Consider the following 12,144-nt stretch of genomic DNA (forward strand, 5'->3'; position numbering starts at 1 on the left):
GGAGCCCTCCCAAGCTATGAACACAGTATTTCAGGAGGAGTGTAACCCCATCCAGGACTGGTTGACATAACTCCATCCCCAGGTTAGGACCCTTAATGACAAGTAACTCTTCATCTGGATTTAGTTTCAGTTTGTTTTTCTTAATCCAGCCCCTTATCTCCTCTAGGCATTCATTCAGAGGAGACTCACTATCCTTAGCTAAAGCTGCTTTCGAAGGCTTATATTTCAAAATATATTTGGATGTTATCAGCATACTGATAGCTTCCAGATAATCTCTTCCAGTGGTTTCATGTAAATGTTAGAAAGCATTGGGGATAGAATGACCCTTTGTGGGATGCCATGTAACAGCTCATTTTACTACCATCTGGAACCTGCCTGAGAGGTATGAGTGGAACCACTGCAGCTCAGTGCCTCCAACTCCTAGCCCCCCCCCCCCCGGCATTCCAGATGGATCCTGTGGCCGATGGTATCGAACACCTCTGAGACATCTAGAAGCACCAACAGGGACACACTCCCCCTGTCAGTGTTAAAACTGAGATCATCTACTAAGGCGACTATAGCAGTCTCAGCTCCTTGTACTGTTCTGAAGCTAGTTTGAAATGGGTCAAGGAAGTATGTGTCTTCCAAAACTGCCTGGAGTTGGTGGGCAAGTGCCTTCTCAATCACTTTGCCCCCCAAAATAAGGTTGGATTCTGTAATTATTAAGGTTCAGAGGATCCAGGATTCAGAGCAGTCTTAAGTACTGTGTTTTGTTGAAGGCTTTCATGGCCAGAATTACAACTTCTGAGAATGCCTGCCTTAGATGCAGGCGAAACGTCAGGAGAGAATGCTTCTGGAACATGGCCATTCAGCCCAGAAAACACACAACAACCCGGTCTAAGTACTGCTTCTTTTAAACAGATTGCAAAGTTAAATTCCCTGAGAGTTGCATTGATAATTGGTTATATTTAGATCAAATTGTATCTCCTCCCTGAATGACCAGCCAAGAGAGGCAGGGATCAAGAAAGCAGTTTGTCCTCCTTTGGTGACCACTAAATCCAACTTCATCTACAAATTCAAATTACAAATTCTTACAGTACATAGAATTATAAACTAATATCTATCACACTGTGGAGATCTGGTACATGCTTTGAATGCAAAGCTTTGAACTTCGTGTCCCTGGTGTCTAAAGGCTAGGAAGGGCAATCCTCGAAAGCACCAGAGTGTTGCTTCCAGTCAGTGTAGACAGTGAGGATGCCTGCAATAGATGCAGATGAAACGTCAGGAGAGAATGCTTCTAATCTAGAACATGGCCATATAGCTCAAAAAACCTACAACAACCCAGTGCAGACAGTATCGGGTTAGATGGTATGACTGTGTGAGACAGCTCTCTATGTTCTACTAGGTCAAGCCTTTAAGATTTGTTTTTAAAACACAGAGCTACCTCACTATGACAATGTTTTTTAAAAGTCCTTTGGGGAAAAGATTTGCTTTTTTTAGTAAAGGTGAAAATTTGATGCAGCTTCTTGACACTACTGCTGTCTGACATATGTTACCATGGTAGAAAATACTAGAGGCTATCTGGTGTTTGTAGTTGAGGAGAGCTGTTTACTACACAACATAATTGGGCTTTCTTTTGTACTTGGCAGAGATGAACACAATGACATCTTAGCTGTGGCAGATTGGGGACAAAGACTTTCCTTTTATCAGCTGAGTGGCAAGCAAGTAAGCTATATGTTAATACAGCATTTTGAAATCATACTTAGTTATTTCTTTCTTTGGAGGTGCTGAGTTGGCTGTTGAAAGTTCCTCTTAGCCTGTAGTTGAGTCTGCTGGACCCAAGCTATGTATGGCTTTAAAGATCACTTTGAATTCTGCCCAGAAATAGACTGCAGCCAGGGAATCTGCTTCAATGAGGGATCTCTATAACCAGTCCAAGTCACCTTGACTGCAGCATTTTTTCCTGATAGTTCCCAAAGGCAGCCCATATAGGGTGTGTTATAGTAGTCCAAATGATATAATCAAGATACATGTCACTTCAGCCCGATCGGACTTCTCAAGTAACGGGTATGGGTCCAGCATTAAGTCCAAGCCGCAAACCTGAAATTTCAGGAGGGGGGCATAATCCCCTCCAGCTCAGGCTGAATTTTAGTGGCTTCACGTAGATTTTAAACAGCACTGATGAATTCAGGAATTCCATAGGCCAGTGGTCAGTGTATCAAACAGGCATCCCACAGCATTATTTAATATCCTTCTGAAAAAGATGGGAATCACTATAAATCAGAGCTACCTAGTCCCATCCCAGAGAAAGAATTCAAAAGGATACCATGGCCAATGGTATCAAAAGTCACAGAAAGGTTCAGTAGAACCAACAGGGGCACATTCCTCTTACCTAGGTTCCTGCACAGGTTATCCACAAAGACTACCAAAGCTACCTCGGTCCCTTAGCCAAGTTTGAAGCCAGATTCACTAGATCTAGGTGATTCAGTTTACCCAAGAATCCCTGGAGCTAAAAGACTTTCATACACTCTAGAACAGCTCCACTGTTCTAGCCTACAACTACCAGAAATCTCAGCCAGTTCACCAGCTGTTAGGATTTCTGGGAGTTGAAGGCCAACACTTCTGGGAACCCACAGGTTGAGAATCACTGCTCTAGAACAAGAAAGGAATATTGGAGAGTGCCCAATAACTGTACAATATGGTGAGATTCGGAGAGAATTTTTCAAGAACCCCGGTAGGCCTAGCTTCACTCCATGAGAGAGAGAATGCAGTTACAGTTGGTCCACTGGTTTGGCTATTTATTTCAAAATCAGCCTGGGCTTTGAAAAGATCATAGGCAACAGGAAGTTCCCTGAGAACTGTCAGGAAACACATCCCCCTCTCTTGCAGAGGCTCCAAATCCTAGTGAGTCTAAACCTGATCAGGTAAGTGACCTCTCCATGATAACAGAATTATGGAATTTTCCTTCATTTCCAGATCACCAGCCCAACACAGCCCAACACAGCAAATGTAGTGGTCCCAGACATTACTTGGAATAAGGTCAAGGTTATCATAGAAGCCTTGTGGTCCTTAGCTACTCCTGCTAGTGTGTCTCTGCATGGATGTTAACATCTCCCAGTAAACCACCAGATGTAAACCCAGTAGACCACCACAACACTGCTCCCCCCACCAGGCATTTCCTGTTGCTTCACAGAGAACCCAGGCAGACAAAGCAGGAAGGTCACAAGAATAAAAGAGAGGATGATGTGCTCAGAATCAATTCTGGATTAAGAATGTTTTCTGATTAATTGATTTGGCATTCAGCAGCAGCATTTTAGGTACAGGGACCCTGTTGCCGATTTTATGCAGACTATTTAAAGAAGGTGACTGTTTGATAGCAAACAATACCTTGTTGGTCCCTTCTCCCGTGACAGTAACACTGTCTCCCCACTCAATATCCTCCTTTATCCACAGTTGTTGAATTGGGTACTCTTTTGATTGTTTTCCCTCCCAAACTAGTTGCTATACAAGTCATAAGCAAAACTTGTATTAAATTTAGAAGTTGCTAAGGAGAAAGCATTGTCCTCTTGATCTTTAGCTAATTCAAGCTGAGCTGTTCCTCAAGTTCAGCTTTAGAGTATCGCCATAGATGTGTTGAATTGTGCAACTTATCAACAGTATCATCTTCCTTAGAACCAAGGATTGATGGGCTTCCTCCACTGGCAAAAGGAACACATAAACCCAAACACTGGCCAGAATCTCTACATTAAAATTGTGCATTGTGAAGAGAAAAAGTTGTTCCAGGAAAGATCTGCACAACCTGTGGACTTCCAGGTGTTTTGGGCTTCAGCTCCCAGAATTCCTGAACATTGGACAAGCTGACTAGGGCTTCTGGGAGTTGGAGTCCCAAATACCCAGAGGGCCACAGATTGTGCAGGCCTCCTCTAGGAGGTCTTGTCTATAGATCAGATTTACATAAGATTTCTAACGAAAATACCTTTTTTGTGTGTTTTGTTGATTCTTTCATATTTTTTAGATTGGAAAGGACAGAGTCCTGAACTTTGACCCTTGCTGTGTTAGCTATTTTTCAAAGGGTGAATACATCTTACTTGGAGGCTCAGATAAGCAAGTATCCCTTTATACAAAGGATGGTGTGCGCCTGGGTACTGTAGGAGAACAGAACACTTGGGTGTGGACATGTAAAGCTAAGCCAGATTCGAATTATGTGGTAAGAGTTCGCTTACAAAAACCTTCATCTTATATATGTTTTTACTCTCCTTTTGGGTCCTTGCTTTTGATGCCAATCTACCTATGTAGTTTTGAGGAGCTGAATCATTTTGAAATGGCACTTTATATTTTTTTCAAAAGACATTTCTAGGGATCATTTCACACATTATAAAGAAGCTCAGGCATACACAGGTAACCACCGCTCTCTTATGGACCTCAATTCTTACTTGCATTTTCATGTGTAATCTTAAGGGTATAATGTGTAAAGCAGATCTGATTTAGAATGAGCCTAGTGGGTTTCCTTTGGGCTGCTGTTGCACAGGATTTGCACCCCCCTTTCCTTTTTGGTTTTCAGCAACCACACTATGACTCCAGGGACCATTTTTATTCTTCTCTCCTTGTTCCTATAGCTTGCTGGCCTCTTTGCCCTCAAATTACAGTTAGCCCGTCGCATAGCCTTCCCCCCCTTGATTATCTCTACTTCCATATATGTTCTCTTTCTTTGGGCCATATACAGTCTTTTATTGAAGTAATCCTGATCAGTTTATCTTGATTTATTATACAATAGATATATCTATGGGAAAATATTTTTGATTATATGGAGGATCACATAAATAACTATACAAAATTAAAGAAAATGTGCATTTTATTAAGTACAATTAGAGACCATATAGTATATACCGCAATAAAAATTCACTCACAACTAGGATCGTTTACTTTATAATTTCTGATTCAGAAAGTCATCTCAGAGATGCATTGGGGCACAAAAGTTTCAGAATCCTCTTTTTTGCTTTCCTTTTTCTTATGGCACTGAAAGTTATTGTCTGTTTGGGAAAAAAGAAATTCGCTTTTACAGAGTTGATACTATAGCCTTTCAATAAAGGTCAAGTAATCTTAGATCATTTTCACCTTTAACGCTTATTAGTTACCTGTCAACCAGAGTTCTCTGCATATCATACATATTAAAATGGCAATTCCATTAAAACTCCCGAGTTCCTTCAGTCTTTTAAAATTATAGTCAAAATACACATGAATTTGAACTTTTAGTAATCTTTTTCTTTTTCTTCAGGCAGTAGGAAGCCAGGATGGAACAATTTCATTTTATCAACTGATTTTCAGCACAGTCCATGGCCTTTACAAGGATCGCTATGCTTACAGAGACAGTATGACAGATGTCATTGTCCAACATCTCATCACTGAGCAGAAAGGTAGCTTTTGACAGACATTCATTTAGGGATGTGTGTCCCTCCCTTCTTATCAGTAATCAGCAGCTAATCTGCATATTTGACAGGAAAAAATAACTAACAACCTATGTGGAATGTTTTCCTTTGCAATTGTGTTCCTTGTATATTCATTTTTTATGAAACATTTTTTCTGTTACCTGAGAAGTCCCTGTTTACAGCCTCAGTGGACCCAGATTTAATGCTTTGAATGTTATTTTGGCTTTTTGTTCTTGTTGCTAGTGATTGCTTATTAAATTGATTGTTAAGTTCTTTTTCAAATTGATTTGATGGTTTTGTTTGCTTTTATGCCTGAATTGTATGTTGCCCTAAGGCACAGCAATGAAAAATACAGGGCTGGAATTATGCATTGCCTTCTGTTGCCTACTGTCTTTGGAAAGCTTTGATCTTCCAGAGGGATTTTACTATTGGAAACAAAGGAGGCTATTGCCAATGTCCCCTCTTTCCCATCAGCCCCTAGTTCCTCCAGCAGATCCCCAGAAATCATAAAAAGCTGTAGGGAAAGGAACTGGTACCCATTATTTTCTGCTTTTCACCTGCAGGAGTAAAGTCTGGATATTTTAAAATAGTGTTTACATTTTCATTATAGCTTTATACAATGAACTTAATCAGTAAAATATATTTGGTTATAAATTCTACTGTGTTATACAATGCATAGGAAAGCCCTGCTTCTGAGTATCATGATGTCCTTGAAAAAGTGTTACTAGAAAATTCAGGAATCCTGGATGACTGTGCATTCTTTTTATTGAAAGAAGTGCATACTGTGGAAGAGAGTTCAGAAGGTGGTTTTTAAAGAGTTAAGAAATTGCTTTAGAACCATGAACCTGGGCAGTCAGTTCTGTAAAAAGAGCTTGTGTTTATTTTCTAATAAGCAATTGCAGGTTTGTGTCAGTCTCTTGGTTCCCTTTTTCTGGGGAGTGTTTGTGTACTTGAATTTGCACATGTGTCCTTTTAGCAAGCACCCTTCTTCTTATGAGGGAAACAAAAAAAGAAGAAAAAAAATCACTCTGCATCCTCCATTGTAATAATTTATTCAACATTAGCATTGTCTTTCTTTAATCAAAACTACTATAAAAACAAGACCCTTCTTAGTGGCTGGAACAGCTTTCTTAGGGAGTCTAGAATGCTCCTTCCATTGGTAGGCAAAGATTTTCTTTAGACTTTCATGATCTCAGTGTTTTTAAAGAAAGTTCTTTTAATAGGGCACTGCACTTTTTATCATACTATTTTTTAAGTTGTATATTTATTTATTTATTTATTTATTTATTATTTGCACTTATTGACCGCCACTCTCAGCCCTAGGGCGACTCGTGGCGGTGAACAACAACATAGAAAGACAGTGTACAGTAAGTTACGACAGTACATACAAACTACTACCACATAACATATACTTATGCTAAAAATCCGCTTCGTCAAATCCTGGGGTCATAGTCGATTTCATAGTCATAGTCCATTCCAATATCGTTCCAATGATAAACACTCAGTTGAAGGCCTGCTCGAAGAGCCATGTTTTCAGGCTCCTACGAAAGGCCATCAAGGAGGGCGCCTGTCTAACTTCAGCAGGGAGGGTGTTCCACAGCCGGGGGGCCACCACCGAGAAGGCCCTCTCTCTCGTCCCCGCCAGACGTGCCTGTGAGGCAGGCGGGACCGAGAGAAGGGCCTCCCCGGATGATCTCAAGGTCCTCGTGGGCTTGTAGGCCGAGATGCGGTCTGCAAGGTATTTTGGGCCGGAACCGTTTAGGGCTTTGTAGGATAACACCAGCACCTTAAATTGGGCCCGGTAGCAAATCGGCAGCCAGTGGAGCTGGGACAGCAGGGGCGTTGTATGCTCTCTGCGCCCTGCTCCTGTTAACAACATGGCTGCCGCGCGTTGGACTAGCTGAAGCTTCCGGGCCGTCTTCAAGAGCAGCCCCACGTAGAGAGCGTTGCAGTAGTCGAGGCGGGATGTGACCAAAGCGTGTACCACCGTGGCCAAGTCAGACTTCCCAAGATACGGGCGCAGCTGGCGCACGAGCCTAAGCTGTGCAAATGCTCCCCTGGTCACCGCTGAAACCTGGGGCTCCAGGCTCAGCGATGAGTCCAGGGTCACACCCAAGCTGCGAACCTGCGCCTTCAAGGGGAGTGCGACCCCGTCCAGCACAGGCTGTAACCCTATACCCTGCTCGGCCTTGCGACTGACCAGGAGTACCTCTGTCTTGTCTGGATTTAGTTTCAGTTTGTTCGCCCTCATCCAGACCATTACAGCGGCCAGGCACCAGTTCAGGACTTCGACGGCCTCCTTAGTAGCAGGTGGGAAGGAGTGACAGAGTTGGACGTCATCTGCGTACAGGTGACACCGCACCCCGAAACTCCGGATGATCTCACCCAGCGGCTTCATGTAGATGTTAAACAGCATGGGGGACAAGATGGAGCCCTGAGGAACGCCACAGGTCAACGGCTGTGGCGTTGAACAGGAGTCCCCCAATAACACCTTCTGGGTACGACCCTCCAGAAATGACCGGAGCCACTGCAAAGCAGTGCCCCCAAGACCCATCTCTGCAAGGCGCCCCAGAAGAATACCGTGGTCGACGGTATCGAAGGCCGCTGAGAGGTCCAGGAGCACCAACAGGGACACACTCCCCCTGTCTAGCTCCCGGCGCAGATCATCCACTAAGGCGACCAAGACCGTCTCGGTACCATGTCCCGGTCTGAAACCAGACTGTGCCGGATCCAGATAATCCGTGTCTCTCAAGAATACCTGGAGTTGTGAGGCCACCACGCTTTCCATGACTTTGCCCAAGAAGGGAAGATTGGAAATAGGCCGAAAGTTGTCAAATTTAGTGGGGGTCAAGTGATGGTTTCTTCAACAGCGGCTTTATAACAGCCTGTTTTAGGCTCGCTGGAATCTTGCCTTCCCGAAGGGAGGCATTAACCACCACCGTTACCCACTCGGCCAATCCCCCTCTGGCCTCCTTCAGAAGCCAGGATGGGCAGGGGTCTAGGATGGACGTGGTGGGTCTCATTCCTCCAAGTATCTTGTCCACATCCTCGGGTTTCACAAACTGAAAAGAATCCAACAAAATCGGACAAGCAGGTGCTTGTGTCACATCCACGGAGACTGCATTTAATGTGGCGTCCAGCCCAGAGCGGATCAAAGCGACTTTGTCTGCAAAGAACCGAGCAAATGCTTCACAGCGCGTTGCCGAATTGTCAGGGCTCCCACCTGAGATAGGGGGAGTTAAAAGACCTCTGACAATCCGAAACAACTCCGCCGGACGGTTTTTTGCAGACGCAATAGTGGCCGCAAAGAAAGTTTTCTTTGCGGCTTTTATTGCCGCGGCATATGCCCTTAGAAAGGACACAAACCGTGTTCGATTTGGCTCGCTTGGGTCCGAGCGCCACACGCTCTCTAGAACCCTCTTCCTTCGCTTCATCGCTGCCAGCTCCTCAGTGAACCAAGGAGCTGGTTTAGCTCGGTTACTTGAGAGGGGACGTTCCGGAGCGATCCTGTCAATTGCCCTGGTCATCTCCCCATTCCAGAGAGCGACCAAGGCCTCGACATGGTCACCTACCGAGGTGGCGGGAAACTCCCCAAGAGCCGTCAGGAATCCATTCGGATCCATTAGTCTCCTGGGGCAGACCATCTTAATGGGTCCTCCACCCTTGCGGAGGTTAGGGGGCGCAGTGAGCCTAAATCTAATCAGGAAGTGGTCGGTCCATGGCAACGGAGAGATAGACAACTCCTCCACACCGCCACCCTGCTCCCATCCCTGGCAGAAGACCAAGTCCAATGTGTGTCCAGCACAGTGGGTGGGGCCAGTTATTCGTTTTAAATAGTTTCAATGGTATTGGAAGTCATATTTTAATATTAACCTAAAGTTGTTGTGGTTACTACTAATAATAAGGTAATGGGTTTATCCTCAGATTGATGTTATGACTGAATAATTTCCAGACAGTAAACCAGAAAGGTAACATGAAGAATCTTTTGCTAAGCTTAAACCATTTTCCTTCTCATGTCAGAGTTTTTAAGATGGGGGGAGAGAAGTGGGAGAACTAAGATTTCCCTAAATTCCTCCCCCCTTTTCTGGAGCAAACAAAGTTCAGAGTTTAGCTTTGGGGGGATATAAATTGAGACATTTTACACTAAGGGCATGTGTCTGGCAAAATAATTATATCAGATTGGTAAGATTATTTGCTTTGTAATTCTGTACCCACACATGGTAGATTTTTTAACCCCTCTAGGAGGTAAGATAAAAATTTTTACTGACCAGTATCCTATAAGCTGGCTTTGAAATCAAACCTCTTTACTCCTGTTTTGTTTAGTTGGGCAGTATCCTACACCCATTGCTCAGGGAAATATAAAGCGGGGGGGGGGGGGGCAGGAACAGTTAATCAGCTAATCCACAACTCTACACCGACTGATTTGTATCCATAGCATCATGGTGTAGGACAGCTGTCATATCCTCACTCTAGGAAGGAAACTTTTCTTTTATTAAGAAAATAAAATACATTGCAAGAAATTATTTTTTACAATGCTAATAGTGGAAAACAGTGGGGGCAGAGGGGGGTGAGCTAGATGTTTTGTTGTTTATATGTATAGTAAGAAATAAAGATGCAGGTTTGCCCACTTCATATGGATGAAGAAACAATGTGCAGAAAGTTCAAAATGTGTAGCGTTTGTCTGGAAATACTACATGTATATATTTAGGTGACTTTCATCATTCAACGGAATGCTTTCTAGATTTAAGCTCAGTATCTCATCTGTTTTGACCTTTAGGTGCCTTCCAAGGTGGCTCTGTCTCAAGTCTGTTTGGAGCACTCGTTGTGATGAAAATGATAGTATAGCAAAGCAGACAAAGCATTACATTATGCAATGTCACTTCCCTATCCCACTTTAACAGATGTGAGAGTGTCTCAGCTATCTTCATTGCTCCCCAATTGAGAGTGGGATAAATTGTGTTGAGAGCATTTTTAGATAAAGGAAAGTTGGAATTTGCTCACTCAGGACTCACCTTTAACTCTATTCTACAACAAGGCACTCACTTCCCATTTTTAAAGTTTTGCATTCTACATTTAGCTTTTCAATACACTTCTCTTCAAGTATAGTTGCATATATACTTGTGTAGAAGTTGACCACATGTATAAGTTGAAGGCAAGTTCTAAAGCCAAAAGTCTGGTGTGATTTGTGGATAATCAAGGGTCATTTCACATAGAGGGGAAAGCACCAGTGCCACTTTAGGGGGGCAACCATTTTCCCATCCAGACATCCAAAAAGGGCTTTTGCTGCTATACTCAGAAAAGGCAATGGTTCCTCTTTTGATAAAAGTTAAGGTAAAGTATTAATTCTTATTCATATAGAATAAGTTGTGGTGGCTCTTTGGCACTTCCCATCAAAGGACTGCAGAAAGTAGAAGGCTCCAGTGCTTCTTTTAGGCTCTCCTGGAATGGAGCAAGCTCTCATCTTTTGCCATTCTACTCAGAGAAGGGGATAGGTCCTTTTTTAAAAATAAGAGTTAAGGTATTGGTATTTACACTGACCTGTGGATGCGTTGACTCAGATTCTTTGGGGTTGATAGTTCGGCCAAAACCTCTAGACTTATACATGAGTATATACAGAATACTCTCATCTTTCAACCACAAAGATCTTGATACTTAAAATCCATTAGGCTTAGAACCTAGGAAAGGCACAAGGGAAAGGAGATGGTATTGTGGCAATTCAATTCATCCTTCTCAGAGATGACAGCAATCTCAATTGAAATGGAGGGAGAGCCTCTAACCATTCCCTGGTTTCTAGACACAATAGAACTGTGCTGAAACACTCCTCTCTTCCTCCATTAGAAGGCAGAAACTCTCACCCGTGACCAGGGCCCAGGTCTCGTGGAGTTCAGCCTGACTGCTCTTTTCTTCTGATATGGACCCATAATTTCAAGAACAAAAACCAATTCTAGTATAATTTGCATGATCCCATAGAACTGTGACATGGTTGTAAATCCACTACCACATGCAACACAGAAGAGTGAAAATGGCTAGAGCAAAGAATGGTCGTGGGTGGGAATAATGATGCAAAGTCTTGGGTAGTGGGGTTATGGGGAGGGATGGAGAAATGGAGAGGAGATGTGCCCATTCATACTGTTTCACAAAGCTTTAGTTGGTTAAATTACACAAAGTATTAATAATATATGAACTTCCGTTAGCCAGCACTCGTTTATCTGATCTATCTTGTTTCTTGTGAATCTAGAGTAACATAACATTTTAATTCTATTTTGCAAACTATTTTACTGATGTTCTTTCTTTTCAGTTAGAATAAAAAATAGAGAGCTTGTGAAGAAAATTGCAATCTACAAAAACAGATTAGCAATCCAGTTGCCAGAGAAAATCCAGATTTTTGAACTATATTCAGACGACTCGTCAGACATGCATTACCGTGTAAAGGAAAAAATAGCAAAAAAGTTTGAATGTAACTTGCTGGTTGTATGCTCTGAGCATATTATCTTATGCCAGGTAAGGAACAGAAAATCATATTTTAAAATATAATTATTTGCCGTGGTACATCTGAGACAATTGTTAGGTTAGCTGCATGTTCCTTTGCCCCTTGTATCTGAAATACCGTTTGCTTTGTCTTAAGAGTAGAGTTTGAATTCCTTGCTATCTGTCTAGAACTATATAGGCCGTTTTCCTGCTATACTGGAATGAGCCAATGGTTAGATTTAGATGTTTTTTAGAAGTATTTTTTGTTTAT

At 42.7% G+C, this 12,144-nt stretch overlaps 2 protein-coding genes across 4 annotated transcripts in view; one reads left to right on the forward strand and one right to left on the reverse strand.

Moving 5' to 3' along the window:
- Window positions 1–12,144, reverse strand: part of LOC132769363 (large ribosomal subunit protein eL32) — a 262,210-nt gene that overhangs the window by 75,473 nt on the left and 174,593 nt on the right. The gene's annotated exons all lie outside the window — the stretch shown is intronic.
- IFT122 (intraflagellar transport 122) overlaps window positions 1–12,144 on the forward strand; it is a 99,392-nt gene that overhangs the window by 24,532 nt on the left and 62,716 nt on the right. For all 3 annotated transcript variants that reach the window (XM_067463495.1, XM_067463494.1, XM_060766257.2), the window contains 4 exons: window positions 1,629–1,704; window positions 3,995–4,186; window positions 5,255–5,393; window positions 11,704–11,906. In XM_067463495.1, coding sequence (XP_067319596.1) covers window positions 1,629–1,704; window positions 3,995–4,186; window positions 5,255–5,393; window positions 11,704–11,906 — 610 coding nt within the window. The remainder of the gene's footprint in view (window positions 1–1,628; window positions 1,705–3,994; window positions 4,187–5,254; window positions 5,394–11,703; window positions 11,907–12,144) is intronic.

The sequence above is a fragment of the Anolis sagrei genome, chromosome 2 (assembly GCF_037176765.1).
Source record: "Anolis sagrei isolate rAnoSag1 chromosome 2, rAnoSag1.mat, whole genome shotgun sequence".
NCBI lineage: Eukaryota > Metazoa > Chordata > Lepidosauria > Squamata > Dactyloidae > Anolis > Anolis sagrei.